Below are 25,768 nucleotides of genomic sequence, written 5' to 3' on the forward strand. Positions count from 1 at the left end.
GGCAGGGCATGGATGAAGCTGTAATTGCTGTTTCCATGAGATGTGTAACAGTAATGTTCTTTGTGTCTTTATTTTTAACATAAGGCTAGAAAATATTCTTTCTGAGAGTTCTGCCCTTGTACTGAATTTGAAAAAAGATTTGCAGAGGAAAGAAGAAGAGTATGCAGATCTAAAAGACAAACATTCTGATGCCGAGAAACAAATTCAGCAAGTACAAAGCGAGGTTTGTAACTCCAAAGCCTAAAACCTAAGTCTTGTGAAAAAACGCTGATAACTGGGAAGAAGAATGCTATTTACTTGAAGAGAAATAGACTAATTTCCAGAGGCTCTTTAATATAAGCATGTATATTTTTTTTCTTCAATTTCAGCTTCAGTGATGTTAATAGTTAAAATTTAAGTATTAAACAAGAAGATATCTTAAAACCCATTTTGCAGGATCTTAGTCTGAAAGTTTATTGGGTGTGCTTGGGGTGGAAAATTGAAGCTTAAAAATGAATTCATGTCTTCCTTGGTAACCTTGCACTTGCTGTCATTTTCCTACTCAGCACTTGTTTGTGAATTCCTCTTTATTTAACAAAGAAGTATTTGGCCAGGTTGGATTACAAAGTCTTTTAATGAACCGTGAGCTGTGCTTACATTACAGGTGTCCACGATGCGTTCTGTGGAGGAATCCCTCAGGAACAAGATGGAAGAACTTGAAAGGATTAATAACCAGTTTAAGGATGAGCTGGATTATAAAGACTTCTATATACAACAACTTAAACAGGTATTTTTCTTGCTCTTATTTTTTATTAAATGAATGATGCAGGTTTTCCAAGCAACAGGAAATAGGTCAAAAAAAAAAAAAAATTGGAGCAAAATGAAAGTGGCCAACTGAAATTAGTGGTAGACCATGAAAGATATTCAAATAATTAGTCACTACAGAGCACTGGCAGATTGCTTTAAATACAATAATCTGCATAGTAAATACATATGTAATACATGCATGTAACCTGATCTTGTTGAGTGACATCACGATATGTTAATTGAAATGTCTTACCATAAACTCTTTTTATCAGCTTGAGTCCTTATTTATGCTATATGAAAAACTTATTAATTCTAGGCTGTCTTAAAGATTCTGCTTGTTTTTACTGTGTATGCTTTTCTTTCAACATGAAATATAGGAGCTGGTGGAAACTGAGAGGATGGAAGATATCTCCAAAGACTATGACCAACTATGTGACGGTCAGCAATTATTTGTGTGTGTGTGTGTGTGTGGAATATCCGTGTAAATGTTGTCACATTGCTAATGACTTTGAGTCTTCTGTGTTTCAATTTTAAAACATGTCTGCATATATTTGTATGTAAATATTTCAATGGAGATGCTCTATTTCTTTTAAAAGAGCTTTTGGTCATGGGAGAATCTTGATTTGAGAATAATGGGAGCTAGTAGGGAGTTCATCTGTAAATTTTCAAACCTTCAGATCTGTGTGCAAGGGATAGAACAATTGAAGTTATGCGGATGACATTAGAAGAACAAGAGGAAGTGCAGCTTGAACAAGATGAAATGCTTCAAGCTCAGTTAGAAGAGAACCAAAAATTAGCTTCAGGTAATCTTTCCAGGGAAAGGGAGCAGGGATGCAAAAGGGGTTTAGACGTACTGTGATAGCCACTTCCATTTTCATGTGACTGTTACTTAGGCATTAACGTTCCATAGTAAACAACAACTCTCTTGTAGTTAAAGGCTTCTGTTATTTTTTTATGTCTGTAGCAGATAAAACCGAAGCTGCTTTAGTAAAAAGTCATTGGTGTGGTATTTCAAATATATATTTGAAATGATATGCTATCTAACCTCATTTTGTGTATTGAGTAGAACTGATTGCATGGAAACACAAATACAGTGAACTGGAATACCAGAGCAATGGTGACTGGCAGCAAAAGAACAACGAAAGTGATGAGGCAAATTTGAATTAAAACAATACAGAATTAATAAAGCTGCAAAAAGAGCTGGAGGTAACTTAACTTCAAAGTTGTAACTTGATAAAGTAAACTGTTATATTGATTACAGAAACTTCCTGTAAAAGCTGCAGTGCAACATGCAATAGGGACCAGGTGCAGCTTTTTTGTGGTACGTTAAGAATGGCATCACTGATGCCCCCATAGTATAGGAAGTGTAGCCTTCCCTACATTATGCTGCCATGAGCAGTGCTTCTTTTGCTGGCCTCTGAACAGTTAGTTGTCTTATCCCATCTGATGTTATTTTTTGTTGTTGTTGTTTGTTTGTTTTTTTAAATAAAAGTAATGGGCTGGCAGTGGGAGTTTTCTAAGTGAGTATACAATAGGTTACATCCACTCTGTTAGTGGAATGGTTCTGAACTTCTTTCCTCCTTCACCTTGAGTAAGCTTATTCATGATATTTTTTTTTAATGCGCAGAGCCAATTCCCTTTTTCAAGAAGAGGGGAAAGTTGAACATTCATTGCTTCATTCTATACCACGTCAATGTGCTATAAGCAGAGTATACTTATACAATTGTTGTTTGCAAGAAAGGAATACTAACTCAAAGCAAATTGTAACTTACGGTGTATTTGTCAAAACTGTTTTCTGTTAGTTGCTTGGGCAACTAATATAAGCTATCGAAATCATCATCTAACTTTATCACCAGGAAGCCTTTTTTGTTGGGCTGCGGGTCTACTAATTTTCCTTGGTTAAAAGACTTTTATTTTTTCCAAGCAGTTTCTCAGGTGCTCTGTCCTATATATGAGAATGTCTGCCAGTAGGTTTGATAGGAAAGGAGACTACTCCTACAGTGTAAACTATGTTGCTTTTCTTTGTCTTTCAACCCTGAAGGAGCTGCAAGTTTTTCTACAACTGCTGCAAGGCAGCGTAAAGTGTTAGAAGTTTTTAAGTTAAAAGAGTTTTTCTTATACTGACTTTTGGTGTAAGTTCTGTAAAGCTTGTGTAAACATTTATAAAGAAAAAGAGATGTTTTATGGAGGCTCTCCAGTCTGAATAAGAAATACTGGAAATGATTATTTTTTAATGGAAAAGAACTAATGATTATCCAATACCTGCCTTTGGGAATATTCTGTAGTAAAAACTGCTAATGTTTCTGTTATCTTGCAGAAACAAGTCTATTTAATGATGACCTGGCTTTTAAGACTTTTATTCCTTAATGTCTCACTATTTCATTTTTGGTTTCTTTGAAATAGGAAAGTGAGACTAAGTATCAAACTGATAGAAAAAAGTGGCTGGAGGAGAAAGAAGAGCTCCTAAATCAGATAAAAGAAGCTGAGAATCTTCGCAACAAAGAAATGAAACAATTTGCTGAGGACCGACAACATTATGGAAAGCAACAAGCAGAAACTGTAAGTGATGAGGTCCTGGCAGAGTTGTCTGGTGCCTGTAGTTTGGAGACAACTACATACCAAGTATTAACAGTAAGGGTGCATAAGAGCAGCTTGTCCAAGTCCCCTTGCTTTCTTATGTGGCAAAGCCCATATGAGAACTGCTTGATTTGGAAAAGGAAGGAATGGGGGGGCCACAAAAAGAAAGATCTTTCATAAGTGCATAATGAAATGTCACGTATGTGGGACATCAATAAGAAAATTACAGTTGAAAAATAGATCACTATTTAATGAGGCTAAGAAAGTATTTTGTACAATAGCTTGTACAACAGACGTTCTCTTTTCTTCAAAGCAGAAGGCCTTTAAGCCTTTATAAGGAAGAAAAGGAAATTGAGTTTCTAAAGAAACCCCACAAACTTCTCTCCAGATACTGAATAAAAATACTTGGTCAAACGGCCACAGTTTTGCTCCTTTATCACTTTCCAAATAGTGACTGATAACAAAGTCACTTGAGTTACTTGAGCTGTTTGCTGGGCTCTTGTCATGTAACTTCTTAAACATGTGAATCTGTACATTCTGCAAAGCTTTTTTTACATCTGGAAGTAGTTAGTCCCGACTTTCTGGACCTGCAAGCAGCATAGAAGGATGTGAGGAGCTTAGTATTATTATCACTTTGTGACTTTATTTTCCTAAAGCTCATTAGTAATCATTAAATGAGCAAATTGAAGTTGTTAAATAATACTAATATTTTTTCACAAGGAGAGTAGTGTAGGTTGTCTAATAGAAGCATAGTTTTGCTTCTGTAGGTTTGTAGTGCAACTAGTTCTAGAGCTCCTGTGGATCTTGAAGAGATCATATATTTACTAAGACTGTAAAACGGTGCTAACTACCGAAGTGTTAGAACAGTTCAGTGTGTAGTAGGTGATGTTCACTGTTCATCTGTTCTTCATTTAGGAAAGACTTGTTGCCCAGCTGGAGGAAAAGGACTGTAATCTTCAAAAGTGGCGTGAGGAGAGAGATCAGTTAGTAGAAGCTTTGGAAGAACAGCTCAAAAGTTTGGCTTTCAATGAAAGCTTGGAGCAGATGAAACATTCTCTTCGGGAAAAGAGTGAAATGGAGAAAGTGCAACATATAGAATCGTAAGTAACCACTGAGTTAACTTAGAGCCCTTTGAGAATGAACTAGAGTTAAAAATAGTTAATGGGAACATCCCTTCGACTTAATGCATCTGCATGCTTATCAATGGCCAAACTACTACTTTAGGATGCTTTGGTATGCTACTTGAGTTCCAAGGGAAAACAGGAGTATGCAAGGAAATAAAGAATAATATGGGGATTTCTGGTGGTTTTGTTGTATATCCCTCAGAATAGCATCTGAATAATTTATTGCTTCAGCATCTGATTATGAGAAGAAAGCTGAAATTCAAAAGTAATTGTTTAAATCTTGTCACTGGTCTGGATAGATTTAAGAGTCTATTTACAAATAGAAACCAACAGGCAGGGCATGGATTAAGCTGTAATTGCTGTTTCCATGAGATGTGTAACAGTAATGTTCTTTGTGTCTTTATTTTTAACATAAGGCTAGAAAATATTCTTTCTGAGAGTTCTGCCCTTGTACTGAATTTGAAAAAAGATTTGCAGAGGAAAGAAGAAGAGTATGCAGATCTAAAAGACAAACATTCTGATGCCGAGAAACAAATTCAGCAAGTACAAAGCGAGGTTTGTAGTCAACTGAGATATTTTTTTCTGTAAGATTATGCTTGGCTTTCTGCTGTTAAAACTTCTCAAACTTTAACTATGAAGCTGGAAATTTCACACTAGTGTGGCTAGCAGCAAATCTTAGGTAAAGTTGCCATTGAAGCTCTAGAGGGGACCAGAAGTTAAAACATGGTATCACATAGATAATGAACAGAGGAAAGTAAAGTTGGTTGGTAGTCTGGAATAAGGTTTGTGAAGAGAATAGCTAATCTGCCTCTGGAGGGGACTCGTTATTATCTCTACGTTACTGGTGACTTGCCATTGGTATCCGTGGTAACTCCAAAGCCTAAAACCTAAGTCTTGTGAAAAAACGCTGATAACTGGGAAGAAGAATGCTATTTACTTGAAGAGAAATAGACTAATTTCCAGAGGCTCTTTAATATAAGCATGTATATTTTTTTTCTTCAATTTCAGCTTCAGTGATGTTTATAGTTAAAATTTAATTATTAAACAAGTAGATATTTTAAAACCCATTTTGCAGGATCTTAGTCTGAAAGTTTATTGGGTGTGCTTGGGGTGGAAAATTGAAGCTTAAAAATGAATTCATGTCTTCCTTGGTAACCTTGCACTTGCTGTCGTTTTCCTACTCAGCACTTGTTTGTGAATTCCTCTTTATTTAACAAAGAAGTATTTGGCCAGGTTGGATTACAGAAGTCTTTTAATGAACCGTGAGCTGTGCTTACATTACAGGTGTCCACGATGCGTTCTGTGGAGGAATCCCTCAGGAACAAGATGGAAGAACTTGAAAGGATTAATAACCAGTTTAAGGATGAGCTGGATTATAAAGACTATACTATACAACAACTTAAACAGGTATTTTTCTTGCTCTTAATTTTTATTAAATGAATGATGCAGGTTTTCCAAGCAACAGGAAATAGGTCAAAAAAAAAAAAAAAATTGGAGCAAAATGAAAGTGGCCAACTGAAATTAGTGGTAGACCATGAAAGATATTCAAATAATTAGTCACTACAGAGCACTGGCAGATTGCTTTAAATACAATAATCTGCATAGTAAATACATATGTAATACATGCATGTAACCTGATCTTGTTGAGTGACATCACGATATGTTAATTGAAATGTATTACCATAAACTCTTTTTATCAGCTTGAGTCCTTATTTATGCTATATGAAAAACTTATTAATTCTAGGCTGTCTTAAAGATTCTGCTTGTTTCTACTGTGTATGCTTTTCTTTCAACATGAAATATAGGAGCTGGAGGAAAAGGACCATAATATTCAAAAGTGGCGTGAGGAGAGAGATCAGTTAGTAGAAGCTTTGGAAGAACAGCTCAAAACTTTGGCTTCTAATGCCATACAAAAAGAGACAGAAATAGCAGAACTGAGACAATCTGCCTTAAAGGATTCAAGCAAGGTCAGCTCTCCTTTCCTCCTACCTGATTAGCTACCCATAAATTCTGTAAAACTCCTGTACCTGCTCTTTGTATTCTGGGTGTGGTTCTGTTCTTGAACACTGCCGTATTGACATCATGTGCAACTAACCTGTCACGGGTTACTTAGATTTACCTATGCCCGTGACAGGGGAAGCCACCCCGTGGCCCCCCCCCCGGGGCCCGGAAAGGAGGGGGAAAAGGGGAGTGGGATAAAACAGCGACAATCTAAGGAGGAAAAACTTATTTTACTAAATATGATACCAAAATACAAGATAACACAGTATAATATAATTGAGGCTAACAAATCAAACGAAACAGAGAGAGAGAGTCCCCGAAAACCGAGAGGCCTACTGTGAACTCTAGGCGACACGGCTGGAACGCTTCCCACTCTCCGAGAAGTTCGAGAGAAGAAGGAGGGCACTCCAGCCTGGGAACGAGATTATATAGAGTCCTGGTCCCGTGACTTATCATTAACCCTGTTGTTCTCTGGGATATGTAGTCTTCTTCTGTGGACTGCACATTCAATAGAAGTATCCATACTTTACATGATGTTATGATGTGGAATACTGATAGCAAAATTACAAAATTACAAAAACATGACATTCCACCCCTTATTCTACATTATTACATCATGGTAAATATATATATACATATATATACACATATGTAAAATTATGATATCTAAACAGTAGAATTACATGTAACATAACTAAATGTACAACTATAATAACTAAAATACACTACACATGCAAACATATATACATAAATACATAAAATTATTGACTGCACTCCCCCAGCATTAAATTCCCTTGTGGCACACATTGAACATCCCCATCCTTCTGCATTACCCACCAAGTGCACCCAGGTCCCTGGGCAAAGACAGTTCCACGGATAGGTTTGCCCTTTCCAGAAGCTGGAAGGACCCAAACAGCTTTTCCCAACATGTTCTTTACATGTACAACAGGGACCTTATCTCCTTCTACAGTGTGTAGGGGGCTAGATTGACTAGGACCATCACGATTGACAGATCCTCTAGTATTCACCAACCAAGTGGCTTCTGCCAGATTCTTCTCCCAGTGCTTAAATGTTCCACCACCCATTGCTTTCAACATAGTTTTCAACAACCCATTATATCGTTCAATTTTACCAGAAGCTGGTGCATGGTAGGGAATATGATAAATCCACTCAATGCCATGATCTTTGGCCCAAGTATTTATAAGAGAATTTTTGAAATGTGTCCCATTATCAGATTCAATTCTTTCTGGGGTGCCATGTCGCCACAGGACTTGTTTCTCAAGACCTAATATGGTGTTTCGAGCAGTTGCATGGGGTACTGCGTATGTTTCAAGCCACCCAGTGGTTGCCTCTACCATGGTGAGTACATAACACTTACCACTGCGAGATCGTGGCAAGGTGATATAATCAACCTGCCATGCCTCCCCATATTTATACTTTTGCCACCGCCCTTCCTCCCAGAGAGGTTTCATCCTTTTGGCTTGTTTAATTATGGCACATGTTTCACAATCATGAATAATCTGCGCAATAGCGTCCATGGTTAAGTCCACCCCTCGGTCTCTGGCCCACTTATATGTCGCGTCTCTTCCTTGATGACCTGAGGTCTCATGAGCCCATCGAGCTAGAAATAATTCACCCTTATTCTGCCAGTCCAAGTCAATTTGAGCCACCTCAATTTTGGCAGCTTTATCTACCTGATGGTTGTTTTGTTGTTCTTCAGTAGCCCGACTTTTGGGCACATGTGCATCCACATGACGCACCTTTACAACCATATTCTTTGTTCGGGCAGCAATGTCCTTCCATAATTCAGCGGCCCAAACAGATTTACCCTTCCGTTGCCAGTTATTTTGTTCCCACCTCTGTAACCACCCCCATAAGGCATTTGCCACCATCCATGAGTCAGTATAAAGATACAGCATTGGCCACCTCTCCCGTTCAGCAACATCTAAGGCCAGCTGGACAGCTTTTACCTCTGCAAACTGACTTGATTCTCCCTTACCTTCGGTGGCCTCTGCAAACTGTCGTGTGGGGCTCTACACAGCAGCTTTCCATTTGCGATGCTTCCCTACAATGCGACATGATCCGTCTGTGAATAGGGCATATTTCTTTTCATTTTCTGGTAATTCGTTGTATGGTGGGGCCTCTTTAGCACGTGATACCTCTTCTGCTGGTGATGTTCCAAACCTTTTATCTTCAGGCCAGTCCATGATTACCTCTAGGATTCCTGGACGATTGAGGTTTCCCATTCGCGCTCGCTGTGTAATCAGCGTAATCCACTTGCTCCAGGTGACATCGGTAGCATGATGAGTGGAGGGAACCTGTCCTTTGAACATCCAGTTCAGCACTGGCAGTCGAGGTGCCAAAAGGAGCTGTGTTTCAGTCCCAACTACTTCGGAAGCAGCTCGAACCCCCTCATACGCGGCTAAGATCTCCTTCTCAGTTGGAGTGTAGCACTCTTCAGACCCCTTATATGATCGACTCCAGAATCCCAGGGGTCGGCCTCGGGTCTCTCCTGAGGCTCTTTGCCACAAACTCCAAGTGGGGCCTTTCTCTCCAGCAGCAGTATAGAGGATGTTCTTTACATCCTGTCCAGTCCGTACTGGCCCCAGAGCTACAGCTCGGGCTATCTCTTGTTTAATCTGTTCGAAAGCCTGCTGCTGCTCAGGGCCCCATGCAAAATCGTTCTTCTTCCGCGTCACCTGATAAAGGGGGCTTACAATGAGGCTGTAGTTTGGAATGTTCATCCTCCCAAAGCCTACTGCACCCAGGAAAGATTGTGTCTCTTTCTTGCTAGTTGGTGGAGACGTGGCAGTGATTTTGTCGATCACATCTGTTGGGATGTGACGACGTCCATCCTGCCACTTTATACCTAAGAACTGAATTTCCTGGGCAGGTCCTTTTACTTTGCTTCGCTTAATAGCAAAGCCGGCTTGTAGAAGAATTTGGATGATCTGCTCTCCTTTTGTGAAAACCTCTTCTGCTGTATCACCCCACACAACAATGTCATCAATGTACTGCAGGTGTTCAGGAGCACCACCCTGTTCCAGTACAGTTTGGACCAACCCATGGCAAATGGTTGGGCTGTGTTTCCACCCCTGGGGCAAACGGTTCCAAGTATACTGAATGCCCCTCCAGGTGAAGGCAAACTGTGGCTTACATTCTGCAGCCAAAGGAATAGAAAAGAAGGCATTGGCAATGTCAATGGTGGCATACCATTTGGCTGCTTTTGACTCCAGCTCGTACTGGAGTTCCAACATGTCCGGCACAGCAGCGCTCAATGGGGGTGTGACCTCATTCAGGCCACGGTAGTCTACTGTCAGCCTCCATTCTCCACTGGCTTTACGCACTGGCCATATGGGACTGTTAAAAGGTGAGTGAGTTTTACTGATCACTCCCTGATTCTCCAACTGGCGAATCAAATCATGAATGGGGAGCAAGGAATCCCTGTTGGTACGATACTGCCGTCTGTGCACTGTCTTTGTAGCAATCGGTACCTGCTGCTCTTTTACTCGTAGCAGCCCCACAACAGACGGGTCTTCTGACAGGCCAGGCAAAACAGACAGCTGCTTAATGTTGTCCATGTCTACAGCAGCTATCCCAAAGGCCCAGTGATACCCCTTAGGATCCTTGAAATGCCCCCTTCTGAGGTAATCAATACCCAGTATACATGGAGCCCCTGGGCCAGTCACAATAGTATGTTTTTGCCAGTCTTTGCCAGTGGGGCTTATTTCAGCCTCCAACACAGTCAATTCTTGAGAGCCCCCAGTCACTCCAGAAATATGGATTGATTCTGTCCCTTCATGACTGGAGGGCATTAGGATGCACTGTGCACCGGTATCCACCAGTGCCTTATATTCCTGTGGTTCTGATGTGCCAGGCCATCGAATCCACACAGTCCAATAAACTCTATTATCCCTTTCCCTCCCCTGACTGAGGGCAGGGCCCCTCTATTGGTTACCTGTGATGACTGGAGCAACTCCACTGGTGGTTGGTATGTCTAGTAGTTCTTTCACCCGTGCTCGTAGTGCAGACGTGGGCTGATCATGCCACTTCCTCATGTCTTCTCCACGGTCACGTAGGTAGCGCCACATGGAAACACACGGTGCAATAATACTGTTGTTCTTTGCTCGAGCTGGGAAGCGTGTGCGTTTAACAGCTGAGACTTTTGATGATGCAGGTGAGGAGTAGGACTGGACTAGTTTGATCAGATCCTTCATTAGACCTGGTGGCCCGTACGAGGATTGACCTTCATCAGTTGTTTCTGATACTATTACGGGATCATTGCAATTAGTTGATGGAAACAATTTCTTGCACATTTCATCTACTCGGTTTTCTAGCCGTGAGATGGCAGAAACTGCGGCATGCAGTTGGGGGAGCTGCTGATCGGTGGTTTGAAGCATTATAATCAGCTCAACAACTCGGGGCCATCTGTCCACGAATCCTTTAGATCCTGATACCAATGACTGTGCAATTCTCTCTGGTGCTGTACTTGTGATTTTCTGCCACATGTCAGGATCGGCCCTCAATCTCTCAGGGTCAAGTTCGCTTGGATCAGGGCTGTACAACATTTTCGCCATGGCCAATTCCCTCAAGCGCTGAATACCTTTTTGGACGGTATTCCAACTATCAAATTTAGGCTTCAAAGCATCCTTATAGGGGTACCTTTCTCTCACGGCTTCTAACAGCCGCAACCAGAGAGTGGCAGCTCCATCCGAACATCTGCTAATCCCTCTGTCGATACCTGCATCTTGGGCAATGCTTCCTAGTTGGCGAGCTTCATTACCATCTAGAGACAAGCTGTTGGCCCCGTTGTCCCAGCAGCGAAGCAACCAAGCAAGGATACCTTCATCTTGACGCCGTGTGAACTCCTTTCTTGAGCCCTGGATTTCAGTCAGCTTCAGAGGTCGACAATAGGTGATTTCCTCCTCATCATCAGTCTCTTCTTCGTGCCTCTTGGTTTTTGCCTTTGCTTTTTTCGGTACTGCTCCATGCCCGGCACCTGGGTCTTCTGCTGCCCCGCCCTGTGCTTCTCCTTCTTTTCGTTCTAGATGCATGGACACCAGTTTCCATTTCTTGCCTTCCACAGGGGCAACTGATATTGCTACTGATGCCTCCTGTGACTGATCAGAATTAACTTGGGCTTGAATCTCAGATCGGAAACTCTCTCTCTCCAGAATAGTATGATACAAAGCACGGTATGCATAAGCCAAACCCCACATAAGGTTTACCTCCTTAGATCTCTGACCCAAATACTCACTTAATTTCTTAGGGTCCCTTAGGTGTTCAAGAGTGAAATCCCATGACACTGCGGGTCCCCATGCTTCTAAGACTTTTCCTAAACCTTTCCATATTCCCTGCCAGTCATCATTCTCTGGTTCTGGAGGAGACTTCCGCATAGAACGAATGCATAGGAACATATATGCATTCATTAATAGTGATAACATGGATGCAAGTATGAACCCTATCTCAGTTATTGAAAGGCGTGTGGAAACCTGAGAGTACAACCTAAATAAAAAGGGTTTTTTTAGCCTGTACAATGAATTAAACATGGTGCTGTTTGTAAAATTGCCTGTTCCATCTGGGATGCAAGTACTTGTAAGATTCGCAATTCCATCTGGGATGCAAGTGTTTGTAAGATTCACAATTCCATCTGGGGTGTAGGTGCCAAAATTCTGACCATACCACATCTCATAAAAGTACCAGGCAGGTGTCTCCATCAGTATCCACCTTATTAGGCTATATACCTGCACAATTCCACAACACCAAATTATGGTGTTAATAGTTGACCAATACTTTAAGAAGATCATAATTGCTTTCAATCCCTTAAACAGAGCAACTGGGATGAAGAGTGGATTCATAGCTGGCAGGCTCTGTAAAAGTCAGAGCTAGCTAGCTTTGCTCTAAGGGAGAAAGAAATCCCTTTATTTTCTACACAAAAGTTAGATAGCAGTGCTGAGAATGTACAGCAGCCCTTAATGTTGACAATATGTCTGGTATTTCAAGGTCACGTTCTCAGTGAGCAGCTACGAAAAGATAACACTCCCCTAACGAAGCTCTTTAAGAGTAAAGAGAGAGTCGTTCTAAAAGCTAAAAAGCTCTATGCCCGCATCCTCCACCAAAAATCTGTCACGGGTTACTTAGATTTACCTATGCCCGTGACAGGGGAAGCCACCCCGTGGGCCCCCCCCCCGGGGCCCGGAAAGGAGGGGGAAAAAGGGAGTGGGATAAAACAGCGACAATCTAAGGAGGAAAAACTTATTTTACTAAATATGATACCGAAATACAAGATAACACAATATAATATAATTGAGGCTAACAAATCGAACGAAACAGAGAGAGAGAGTCCCCGAAAACCAAGAGGCCTACTGTGAACTCTAGGCGACACGGCTGGAACACTTCCCACTCTCCGAGAAGTTCGAGAGAAGAAGGAGGGCACTCCAGCCTGGGAACGAGATTATATAGAGTCCTGGTCCCGTGACTTATCATTAACCCTGTTGTTCTCTGGGATATGTAGTCTTCTTCTGTGGACTGCACATTCAATAGAAGTATCCATACTTTACATGATGTTATGATGTGGAATACTGATAGCAAAATTACAAAATTACAAAACCATGACATAACCAAAAAAAGACCAGCTTTTATTTTTGTTCTTCAGAAACAGAATTTCTGTTAATTACTAAAATTTCAAATTTTTCAGTAGTTCAGATAAGCAGATGTCAGTTTGATGCTTATGATCCTACAATCATACTGGACATCTGTAGCTTTTTCCGATAATTCACAGCATTTCCGGATCCCAAGCTAGGCTCAATACTCAGACAGTAGTTCTGTCTCAGGTTTCTTACTTTCTTTGCTTTCTCTGAGGTAGTATCTACAATGGCATGAAAAGACAGAAGGGGACGTGGAGAGAGATTAAGGGAAGCATCAAAATGCAGAGGGGGGATGATCTCTGGAAGTTGCATTTCTTATTCCAACATCCAGCTTTTAATCAGGATAGCCAATCTAAGCCGTAGCATAGAATTTCAGAAGCTAAACAGAAGACTAAATGAGTTGTGCTCTTTTGAGAATGTTTGGATTCACTTTCTCTGAGAAGAAAGATGTTCTCATAGCAAAACTTCCCCTACAACTGCCGACTTTCTCACAGTACCGAGGATTTGGGAACAAATAAAAGCTCGGGTTATTATATCTTAAGAGAGATGAAGGCTGAAGCACATAAGTAAAATAGAAGAATCAAAATATATTGTATTACAACTTCCCAGGCAATTCTGTGACTACTGCACTTGTAACAGTGACCGTACAAATCCATGAAATGTTACTGTTCTTGAATAGTTAAGTGTTCTAGCCTGCAATTCTAAAACTGATGCTACTAAGTAATTGCAATACTGCTTGTGTGTGTTAATTCCTTTTGCCAATCCCACAACTCAGCAGTTTTTACTGTTTATTAGGATAATGCAACTGTGATAGAAGAGTTAAGAAAAGAACTGGCTGACAAAGATGACTTTATAAAGGAATTAAAACAACGCTTTAACCACAGTAGCCCTCAGTGTTTGCCAGAAAAACCTTTACTTGAAGAAAGACAAAGTAGAAGGAATGACTCTGTAAATGAAAACGTATGATTATATTTATAGAAAGTCAGTACTTAACATCTTGTTAACCCCTTTTTGTTCTTCTGTTTTCCTAGGAGATACTGGAGCTGGAATCATTGTTCTTGGCATATAGTCCTTTAACTAAATATTCAGTGATGAGTACTTGTTGGTTCTTTTTGTCTTCCACTCAAACATGAGTTCTCATCTTCTCAAAAATATTTTATTTACTAGAACACCATCTCTCTGTGTACATTATGGAACTTTTCCATGCAGTTTTCCATGCATTCGTATGTGGATGCTGAAGATTAGGCAGAGGTTTAGCCTTTGGTGTTCTAACATAGCAGCTGTGAGCGTGCAGAGTATGGGGGGAATGGATGACAAAACGACCAGCGTTACAGATTTTGTCCCTAAATAATGTCTCGCTTTCTCTCTTTTGGAGGCAGAATACTGCCTGAGACTGTTAGTGAGACCCAGTAGGGTGTATCTGAAGATCACACAATGAATAGATGTTACTACCTTCCCACACTTGTGCTGTGTTTCAGCTTACGTGTTCATGTGGCGTCTGAGCCTGAGGTTTTACACTGTAACTTTAGAAAACTGGAGATATTTTGGAGGTCTAATGCATAGCCTAATCTTTACTCCTTTTAAATATTTACAGCCTAGGAAACAACAAAGCAAAACTAAAACTGGAGAAAGTATTCCATTAAGATGCAAAGCTGAAGACAATTATTTGTCACGTCGATGTACTAGGAGCCTCACTTCATTAAATGAATCTGAGGTTAGTATGAAACTTCAGATCTGAAAATGTTGTGATTGTATTGCTTTTGATAAGGAATGAGTAGGAAAAGATCTCATGTTCTCTAAACAATTCCCAAGTTTTAATTTATTTATCCCTTTCAAGGTGATCAGATCACCTGTTTTTATAGCCTTTGATAGGAATAAAAGCTGTTGAAACAATTGTGTGATGAATTTTTTTCAGGTGCTGTTGAAAACTCTCCTCATGTTAATGCTTATGAAGTGGCTCATGATTAGATAAGTTACTTGGAAAAAATTCATGGAGCCACTGAAACGGGCACAGCAAATTGAACTTATTTTCTTCCTCTGCAGGATTTCTGGACATTGTTTTGTTAGCAGATGATGTTAATCATTCCTATATAAGTTTTTAATTGCTAACTTTCATAAAATAGCAGTTACATATATTTTAAAAACAAAGTATTTATTAACCAACTTAATTCTTGGAAATACAGTGGGTGGTGATACTCCATTCAGATTCTTAGCAGAGCCTGATAAAGTGGCTCTGACTACTTTTTGTCTTTCTACAATCTTTGGTAACTTTTTGAGAGGAAGAAGACTCCCCTCAGGGGGTCGGAACAGTGTAAGTAGTAAAAGCTGCTAGTCTGTGTTTGGGACACTGGAGTTTGCTAGTTACTAGCAGCAGTTGAAGCAGCCATCTACCATTTTCTGAAGTCCCCAGCAGCCTGTCTTCCATGTGTTCAACCAGCATCTGAACTCATTTTTGATATGCTAGCTGAATTCCTGCCATAGAGAAGGAGGAGTCCAGGTGATCTCAGTTCTGACTTTGTTGTTCCTGTTGAGAAAAACAGGATTGGGTGGATTGTGGACAGTAAGTGCTGCTGGGGAAATGCATACTGACATTTCCCTGTCACTTAGCTGTGCATTTGCTGCCATTTGACCATGAGCAGGTACATGATAGCCTTCAGCTTAAGTACGGTGTCATTGCTTGAATGTCTGTATTCTCTCCAGGGAAAAGATAGCAATGGAGTTCTTCAATGACTTGTACTGGGCTTGCACCTTGCCAGCTGGACCTTACTTATGTAAATAACATCTCTAGTGTAGAAGAGGAAGGGCAAATTCCCTAAGATTAAGCTGGAAGTTAATCGAACACTTGAATCAAATGCTCCTGTTCCTGCCCAGTTCTGACACAGCAGAGTTGAGATGAAGAAAATCGTGTCAGTTCTACCACCATTCTCTATAAGAAAAAAAAAAGTGTAGTTGTCTGTGCCCTTGAGAAAAAATGACTTGTAAAGTATCAGGCTCAGTTTAACATGGAGAACTTTTTTTGTGATCATAGATTGGAAATAACTTTAAATGTAACAAATTCTAGGAAAGAGGGGTAAAACTCTGCTGTAACTGAAATAGACTCCTTCTGTTACAAGTGTTCTTAGAGCAGGAAAATCGAATGCTTACATATCCTTTTCCAGATGCTTTATAGCTTTTTAATCTCATGGCTACCTTAACACTTGCACTTAAAATTCTTCTGTGCTATCAGGAGCATTTGGAAACTGTCCTTGACTCTTCTGGAGTGTCCGCAGAAAATGGCAAAACTAGTCGGTTCCCAAAACCGGAGCTGGAAATCCCACTGACACCTCTGCAACCTGATAAGATGGAGATAAAGCAGCACGGCAGCATGATACCTTTAGGAGTGAAAATGCCTAAGGCAAAAAAGAAAAGAAGTGATGACATGGATGAGGTATGACCTAGACCCAACAGAAAACAAAATATCTGATGCCTTTTTACCATTCTCATTTAAGCATTAAAAAAATGCTATTTCTACCTCAGTAAAGTAGTTGAAGAATTTAATCAATGAACTGCTTTAATGAACAAAACTAATAGCCAAGCTCAGTGATAATGGTTTAAGAGAAGGGAATTTCTCTTAACTCCATTGTGTATTTTCTTTGAAACCTGTAGACATAAATCAGCTTTTTAGACATCATGAGATGTCTAATACTGATATCTTAATGTCCTGTTTTTATAATTGAATGCTTATTTATTATCTGATTTACAGTGGAATAGTTACCACTAGCAGATACTTCCCTACTATTAGCAAAAGTGTTTAAAGTGTTCACTTTTGTGACATCAGTTGTTCTTTCCAAAAGAATCATGGCTGAAACTTGTCTTATTTTCCCAGGATTTTGTGAAAAGTGAGAACACGAAAAATACAAATTCTGTCATGGCTTTTAATTCACCCTCTGCAAGTGACGAGAAAATGGTTGGTTTTTGTTCTAGTTTTGAAGCTAGCTTGGGACTTCCTGTAATTGTGTGGTCACACGAAAGAAGCAGTGTCTTATCCTTATGTGTATACCTGAATGGGAATCTTACATGCTTATGAGCTCTTCCTATTAAATTCCATAAGCTAACCAAAGGGCAAGTCAGTCTGTCCCCAGAGCGTGTAATGGCTGTACTGTGTAATGATTTGGAGGGAAGGATATTGCACACTGAATAGTTGGGAAGAGAAGCTTTAGTGTATTATTGTGTGCTTTTGTAAGTGAAGCCCTTGTATTAAACTAAGGTTCATATCATTAATATGCATGGCAGTTATTAAAAACAGATGTTCACATGTGATAGCAGTATCCTTGGCATGGTCAGAGTATGAGTAGTAGATTTTTCCCATCTGTTGTCTTCTGTTTTGTATGTTTTTTATTTTATGTAATTAGAACAGCTTATGTAAGAAACAACTCCACAGCTTGGGAGCTACTTTTAAAGAAACTACTGCCTTATTAAGAAACTTTAAGAAACGTATGCCTTGAAATAGCTGAGATTTTGACAACTCCCTAAAGGGTATAAAATTGTCTACATTACTTGCCGTTGTGGTATCATCAGCATAATGAACAGAGGTGTCAGTAGTAAAGCTCAAAATGTCAACTTAAAATAACGTTGAACTACAATGAAGTTTAAACAATGCTCTTGTTTCACATGTTCACATCTCTGTTGAACAGAAATCCGGAAAAGACTACTTCCTGAGAAAGCGAGTACATGCTTCAAGACTGACTAAAAAGAAGGATGAAACACTGCAAAAAGTTGGAGATTTTATTCAAAGCTCTCCTTCTATTATACACTCTAAAGGTTGGTGTAGAATAAGTTTTATTCCATGTTTTCTAGACATTGTAGAATGGCTTGTTTCTGCTGTAGGCTATTAATGTATGTGTTCTTAGAGAACTTGTCTGCCATGTTAAGTTGTCTTGTCCTTTGATTTATGAAGTAAATGCATTTATTCATCTCTTCAGAGATTCATTATTACATTTGTGAAAACCTACAAGTATGCAGAGAAAGTTGGTTCTGTCTTGTGCTTCTGTCAGCACGAAAGTTAGGCCTGTTGTTTAACGCCTGCTGAAGTTTCTGACTTCCAGCGACTTCTGAGCCATGATTGTCTTTCATACTCCATTTTAATGCGTGCTTTAAGCTGCCGTACCTGAAGCTATAAACTGTTTCAGCTATAGAAGCAATAAAGAACCTCGATGAACAAATACAATTTCTGAGTATTTTCACTTAAATTTTACGTGTCATTTATAAACCAAGTTTGTTACGAAGCTTTTTTTGCATTCATTGATTTAAAGACTCACAAAACCAGTAAGTTGATTGGTTTACGTATCAAAACAAATTTCTTCTAGCCAAGAAGCTGATGTCAACAGTAAGTTCTCCTAAATCAAACGAACCTGAAAGTCTCGAAGAAGGAGAGACCAAGCCAAAACGATCCAAAAGGAAGCTGTATTCCACTGTCGTTTCTGGCCCTCTAGATATACCTGCTTCTTCGGTAAGCGATTATACTGTAGTCTTGGCTTAAAATAAACTACTAAGGAGTCCAAACAGACTGGAGGTTTCATCTATTTGCAGGGGGAGGCTGAAAGTACTGAGGTATTTCTTTATTCTACCAAGTCATTCTTGTTGGTCTTCCTGCTGTTCTGTTTTAGTTTGTCCTCAAAGATCTCTGTGTTTGGCTGGCTTACAGTTTACTAAGTAGGTGATGTAGCAATCACGGAGATGTCTTCTAATTTGGAATCATAGATAATTTCAGTGTGTTGGAGTGGGATTATTCTACTACACGCTTTTTTAGAGCACAACTTAGACAGCTTTTTAGGTATGCTTAAACTATGATCTCCTGTCTAAGCCAACTTGCAAAGGACCTGATGTGCCAGTTTCATGACTCTGTCGGCAGCTATTGTGCTAAGAACATTCTTGCACTGTTGGAACTGCATCTTTTAATTATATTAGAGTCCTTTTTCTGTTCAGCATAGTGATCATTTGCCCATACTGTAATATCCCTCTGAATTTTTTGATGATTTGACAAATGATAGGGGCAGAAACCAAAAGGTTATTTTTTTTTGTTAGAGGATGAAGAAGATGAGACAATTTCTTCTCTCACTGTAGTTCTGAGAACATGGAACTGAACCGAGAACTGAAATTCTGGGCAAGTCATAGCTACAGGGATTGAGGCTAAAAATGTTTTCTGAACGCTTCATGTTTCACAAAACAAGTATTATAATACTCTTTTGAAAACAAGTATTTCAAAATGAAAGCTGCCTTCAGGCTTTCCTCAGATGTGTGTGCTTTTTTAAGATAAACAGGATTTGGTACATTCTCCATATTTGTTCCTTGTGATTACGCTGCATTAAAATGATCTCAGTATCCCATAGTTTTCTGAATAAAATATAATAAGCAAATGCTATTCTGAAATCCATTTAGGGGAAGAAATATGTTTGCGTGGGTCAAGAAGAGCTTGTCAGTCTTGTGCGAAAAGATGAGTAACTTTTGAAATGTTTTCTTCAGGAATCTGAGGAACAAAAGAAGGAAAGTGATCATCTGATCATCAAGCGATGGCTGAGATCCAGAACAGCTAAAAAACCTTGAAGAAGCATGTTTGTTCCCCTTTCTCAGGACATACTTTTATCGTATTATTAAAACTGGTTGTTAATAAACAGTAACAGTTACTCCGTTGTGTTCTTAAATTTGTATATGGGTGTACAGTGTCTCTCTGACAGTTTCAAACTGACTCCATTGAGGCTGAAATAAATACAAGCTTTCTTAAACTGGGTTTGGATTTTATTGTGGTTAAGGGTTTATTTATTTTTGTCTTGCCTCCCTTGTATAGGAACAGTATCTCTAGGACTGATTGCTATTTACCCATTGTGCAGTAATAACTGTACTTGTTCAGGATGGCCTGGCTTGCTTTTTTCACGTGACTTTTGTACTTAGCAGAACTCTGGCAGAGGGAAGAGCATGAATACACATTAATATTTATGTATACTTAATTTTTGGGCCTTTTTAAAGAATTTTCTTTGGAGAGAAGATGGTGCCAATTCCTCAGTGTGGAAGAAAGGTGCTTTCCCTCACTTGTGCAAATTCAGCTTTAAATTAATAAACTTAGAAAAATAAACCCAATACATTTGGGGGGAATTCTAATATCCCAAATACTGTTCTCCCCCTCAGTGAGCTTCGAACCTTTAGATGCTGTTGGATGAATTAGCTGAAAGGTTCTCAGCTGGCAGTATGTCCTTGTGTTGTCTCCAAGTCCAATAGTTCCTATAGATTCAATTGCTCAGGAGGTAAAAACATGGATGAAAGCCGACTTGGGTGAATATTTGAGAGTTTGATGGGAGTGAATTGCCTTAAAAGCAGCTGGTGATAGAACAATATACTGATTGTATTTAAAAAAACCCACAATCGTACTATTTGTTGCTGTGCCGATAAGCTTTCTCCTTGCTTGTAGGCTTGTGAGATCCAGGTTTGCAGAAAACAATCTGTGAAAAATCATGGGAATCATGTGGTTTTATGCTCAGCAATCTCATTAAAAACTTGAACTGACTTTTAGAAGCTTTTCTCCATGGTGTTAGCTGGACAAATCTGCATGTGGATGTCAACATGGAGGCTTTTATTGACCTGGAGTAGAAAACAGCATTCGTACCTACCAGGTGAGATGGGCAGCTACTGCACAGGTACACAGAAGAAACTGATGGAAGCATAAGTACTTGAAATCACCCTCCCTCCTATTTATTGACCTACGTATGTGAATGCCGTGCATGAATGCCTCATAGCCAGATGTCAAAATGGAACAATGCTGCCTGAAGTGGTTGGTGACAATATGGAAGACAGTTCTGATTAGCTGCAGTTTGCAAATTACTTGCAAATATTTCATATCCAGAAGACTGCAATTTATCAGCCATGCGATATTGGAGGCAAAGTCATTGCAGGGGATGGGAGTGATCTACTTGTTCCAGAAGCTGTTAATAGAGCTCTCGTTGCTACTGGGTACATCATGATATACACTTAATTACACTACTTTTCAAATGGTATTTTTATTATGAGAACAGCCTCATTGCTGCCTGCTGCTGCATGGGAAAAGTAGTTGCACACTTGGTATAATTATATGTGGTTCTCTGCTGCAAAACTGACCTTTTACAAAACGTCACATGTGGTGTTTGGTGAGTCTCAGGCTTGCCTAATTTCTGTGCATTTTCGTAAGGCACAGCAAGTGCAGAAAACAGGTTGCTTTGTTTAGGGAAAAGAAAAACCAACCACAAATGTTTAGCTGACTTGCGGAATCAAACTCTATAATCCAGAGATGGGTTGTAAAGCAGGTATGTTTATTCCAGCGTTGCGCAGCGCCGGGTGCAAGGGGGAGAGCTCCTCCAAACCTGCACACCGACTTGTAAAGCCGTGATACAGAAAGCAGGCAGAAGAAACATCCTTCAAATCCAGAAGGTAAACTCCACCTATTCATTCCTTAACTGGGTTAATAAAGTGCATGGATTTGCCACCACTGAGTGTATGCATTCAACAATTCTATTACTTGCCTTCAAGTGTTGTACCAAACTACAGCACTTGCTATCAAAAATTTTTGCAAAATTGGAGTCCAAACTCCAGAAAGTCTTCTATCCTTCTACAGTTATGTATCCTTATAGGGTACCACTTTACCCTGACTGGGCAATCTCTTGCTTTTAACTTCTATTCAGGGCTTCATGTTTGGCCCTGATGCCCACACCCCTAAGTGCATCATGTTTGATATTGCTGTGACTCCTGGGGTACAACATTGTTTTTCCCCATTTGTGCTAATGTCAGACTTACAGTTTTTAAACAGTCAATATTGTTGGACCCTTAGCTCCAGTTTTATTAAATTTCTTGCCAGAGCAACCTGGCAGGTACAAGAATTTCTGTATTCCTACTTAGTTTATATTTAATTAATCCAAAAAAAACGTAAACCTTTTCTTGTTGGGCAGTAGCTTCTATTACTGTTACAAAACCATCTATGAGTAGTAAGAAGCACCCATATCCACCAGAAAATAAATCTCTTTATCCTGCTTCCCTAGATGCAATTTCCCGTTGCAGTTTGCACACTGCTTTCCTTTCAGTGGGGCGGAGCCCTCCCTGGGCACTTCAAGCCCCCACTCCCCCCACCTCTCCCTGAGGGGATCTCTGGGTCCTACGGCCCTATTCTGGCACCACAACAGTAACAGCTGTTATTATCACCAATTCCCGTACTATCTGTTTGTCAATCAGTTTTGTTTTGTTTTCATATCGTTCACCTCTTTTCAGTCCTGACATCCCTGTTATACCTTGCCAGTCCTTACTCCTCCAGCCTGTGTCTGTCCCAAACTTTCTCACTTTCCAAACTCTCATCATTACAAAAACTACTAACATCCTATTTCAGTTTCACCTCCTTCTCTCCAGGTGTCCAGTGCTAACACTGGGATTTCAGGTTTCCTACATCTCTGCACATGAAGGCTATTCTCACTTCCATTGCCCCCTCCTCCCCACCTTCCCCCTTTGCTGCTTACAGCAACAGTCTCTGTACCCGGCTCTCTCTCACTCCAAGAGTTCTTGCAAGGGGGGGGAAACAATACAGGGGGTTGCTCTCATACCAGCACACATAAACTTACTTTCTCTTTTACTCTTTTTCCTTTGTACACGATTTCACTATTTGTACCTTCAGTTACACTTTGACACACCCTCAATTATACTTCTGTATACCAATAGCAATTACACTTTCTTATACCATCAAAGCAGTTTGTCCCATTCCCTTCAAAACCCACGTATCAAACAGTACAATTTTTCAGTTTCCACAAACTAAAATTCCACAATCTTCCACAAACTAAACAATTACCCTTCAGGTATTGAAAGGCTGCAATGAGGTCACCCCGCAACCTTCTCTTCTCCAGGCTGATCAAATCCAACTCCCTCTGCCTGCCCTCATAGGGGAGGTGCTCCAGCCCCCTGGTCATCTTTGTGGGCCCTCCTCTGGACCCTTTCCAAAATCTCCATGTCTTTTTTGTACTGAGGGCTCCACACCTGGACACAGTACTCCAGATGGGGCCTCACAAGAGCAGAGTAGAGAGGGACGATCACCTCCCTATCCCTGCTGACCACCCCTCTCCTGATGGAGCCCAGGATCCCATTTGCTTTCTGAGCTGCAAGAGCGCACTGCTGGCTCATGTTAAGTTTCTCATCCATCAGGACCCCCAGGTCCTTCTCTGCCGAGCTGCTCTCAAGGACAACTCCTCCCAGCCTGTACAGGTGCCTGGGGTTCTTCCGGCCCAAGTGCAAAACCTTGCACTTTGCCGTGTTGAACCTCATTAGGTTCACCCAAGCCCAGCTTTCCAGCCTGTCAAGGTCCCTCTGAATGGCATCTGTTCCCTCCACCGTATCGACCACACCACTCAGCTTGGTGTCATCAGCAAACTTGCTGAGGGTGCACTCCATTCCCTCATCTATGTCATTAATAAAGATGTTAAAGAGCACCAGTCCCAAGACAGACCCTTGGGGGACACCGCTCGTTACCGGCCTCTACCTGGACATAGAGCCATTGATCACCACCCTCTGTCTGCGGCCTTTCAACCAATTGCTTATCCATCGAGTTGTCCACCCATCAAATCCACTTCCCTCCAATTTGAAGATGAGGATGTGGTGCGGGACCATGTCAAAGGCCTTGCTCAGGTCCAGGTAAATGACATCAGTCACCTTCCCTTTGTCCACCAACGCCGTCACTCCATCATAGAAGGCCACAAGATTAGTTAAGCATGACCTTCCCCTGGTGAAGCCATGCTGGCTGTCTCGGATCACATGCTCGTTCTTTATGTGATCAAGCATGTTGTCCAGGAGGATCTGTTCCATAATCTTCCCAGGCACAGAGGTGAGACTCACCGGCCTGTAGTTACCCGGGTCCTCCCTGCTCCCCTTCTTGTAAATGGGAGTGACGTGACCCTTCCTCCAATCATCCGGGACCTCACCTGACACCCACGACTTCTCAAATATGATGGAGAGCGGCTCAGCAACCACCTCAGCCAGCTCCTTCAGGACCCTGGGATGCACGCCATCTGGCCCCATAGACTTGTACTCATTCAGTCTAAGGAGGCACTCTCAGACTTGCTCTACCCTTAAAGAGGGGAGGGATTTACCTCCTTGGTCCCCACATAGAGGTATGGGGGTGCAAGACTTAGGGACGTGAAAAAGACTAGAATCCTGGCCATCAGTGAAGACCGGTGTAATTCATCCACTTCTGCACTTCAGGCATGAGTGAAAGAATTACAATGCGAAACAACCACCAAGGTGAACTCTTCCAAAAAGGCGAAAGTTCCAGTTGCTGCAAGCCACCGAGGTAAACAATAGAGCCAGGGGGGGAAAGGGACAATAGAGTATACTGGACTGTGTGGATTAAGTGGCCTGGCACATCTCAACCACAGAAATATAAAGCCTTGGTGGACACTGGTGCACAATGCACCCTAATGCCCTCAAGTCACCAAGGGACAGAACCAATATATATCCATGGAGTGACTGGGGGTTCCCAAGAATTGACTATGTTGGAGGCCGAAATAAGCCTCACTGGTAAAAACTGGCAGAGACACCCTATTGTGACTGGTCCAGAGGCGCCAAGTGTTCTGGGTATCGATTACCTTAGGATGGGATATTTTAAGGATTCCAAGGGGTATCAATGGGCCTTTGGGATAGCTGCTGTTAACAAAAACGGTGTCAAGCAGCTGTCAGCTTTACCTGGTCTGTCAGATGATCCTTCTGCTGTGGGGTTGCTCCAGGTAAAAGACCAAGAGGTACCAATTGCCACCAAAGTGGTTCACAGACGGCAGTACTGCACCAATAGGGACTCATTGCTCCCCATTCACAAGCTAATTCTCCAATTAGAAAATCAGGGAGTGATTAGCAAAACGCACTCGCCTTTTAACAGCCCCATATGGCCAGTGCATAAAGCCAGTGAAGAATGGAGGTTGACGGTGGATTACCGTGGCCTCAATGAAATCACACCTCCATTGAGTGCTGCTGTACCAGACATGCTAGAACTCCAGTATGAACTGGAGTCAAAAGAAGCCAGGTGGTATGCCACCATTGACATTGCTAATGCCTTCTTTTCCATCCCATTGGCTGCAAAATGAAGGCCACAGTTTGCTTTTACCTGGAGAGGTATTCAGTATACCTGGAACCGTTTACCCCAACGGTGGAAGCACAGCCCAACAATTTCCATGGGTTGATCCAAGCTGTTTTGGAACAGGGTAATGCTCCTGAGCACTTGCAGTATAATGATGATATTGTGGTGTAGGGCCATACAGCAGCAGAGGTTTTCAAGAAAGGGAAACGGATAATCGAAATTCTTTTGCAAGCTGGTTTTGCCATTAAGCGCAGCAAGGTGAAGGGGCCTGCCCAGGAAATCCAGTGCTTAGGTATAAAATGGCAAGATGGACGTCATCACATCCCAGCAGATGTGATTGACAAAATCACTGCTATGTCTCCGCCCATCAACAAGACAGAGACCCAATCTTTTCTGGGAGTAGTGGGCTTTTGGAGAATGCATGTCCCAAACTACAGCCACATAGTGAGCCCCCTCTATCAGGTAACACGGAAGAAGAATAATTTCTCATGGGGTCCTGAGCAGCAGCAGGCTTTTGAGCAGATAAAACA

General features: G+C 41.0%; 1 protein-coding gene across 3 annotated transcripts; it reads left to right on the plus strand.

Moving 5' to 3' along the window:
- Positions 1-1,041: 1,041 nt before the first annotated feature.
- LOC146756423 (kinesin-like protein KIF20B) lies at positions 1,042-19,890 on the plus strand. 3 transcript variants are annotated; one of them, XM_085524455.1, is made up of 14 exons: positions 1,046-1,224; positions 1,464-1,589; positions 1,853-1,992; positions 3,190-3,345; positions 4,279-4,463; positions 4,904-5,042; positions 5,772-5,894; positions 6,293-6,454; positions 14,730-14,849; positions 16,362-16,562; positions 17,001-17,081; positions 17,809-17,935; positions 18,481-18,623; positions 19,637-19,890. In XM_085524455.1, exons 4-14 carry the CDS (start codon positions 3,292-3,294, stop codon positions 19,715-19,717), a joined length of 1,416 nt encoding a protein of 471 aa, XP_085380581.1. In that variant the 5' UTR covers positions 1,046-1,224; positions 1,464-1,589; positions 1,853-1,992; positions 3,190-3,291; the 3' UTR covers positions 19,718-19,890. The 3 variants fall into 3 exon arrangements, with proteins under 3 accessions (XP_085380582.1, XP_085380581.1, XP_085380583.1); XM_085524456.1 differs by lacking the exon at positions 1,464-1,589 and having other exon boundaries at positions 1,042-1,224; XM_085524457.1 differs by lacking the exon at positions 16,362-16,562 and having other exon boundaries at positions 1,047-1,224.
- The last annotated feature ends 5,878 nt before the right edge of the window (positions 19,891-25,768 follow it).

The sequence above is a fragment of the Coturnix japonica genome, chromosome 27 (genome assembly GCF_054131305.1).
Source record: "Coturnix japonica strain WE chromosome 27, WE-NBRP24, whole genome shotgun sequence".
Taxonomy (NCBI): domain Eukaryota; kingdom Metazoa; phylum Chordata; class Aves; order Galliformes; family Phasianidae; genus Coturnix; species Coturnix japonica.

Excerpts from the sequence above, each read along its gene's own strand:
- LOC146756423 (XM_085524456.1), top strand. The coding sequence starts at position 3,292 with ATGAAACAATTTGCTGAGGACCGACAACATTATGGAAAGCAACAAGCA. Across the intron at positions 5,043-5,771 it reads TTCAGCAAGTACAAAGCGAG|GTGTCCACGATGCGTTCTGT; the intron begins GTTTGTAGTCAA and ends CTTACATTACAG. Across the intron at positions 17,936-18,480 it reads TTCTATTATACACTCTAAAG|CCAAGAAGCTGATGTCAACA; the intron begins GTTGGTGTAGAA and ends AATTTCTTCTAG.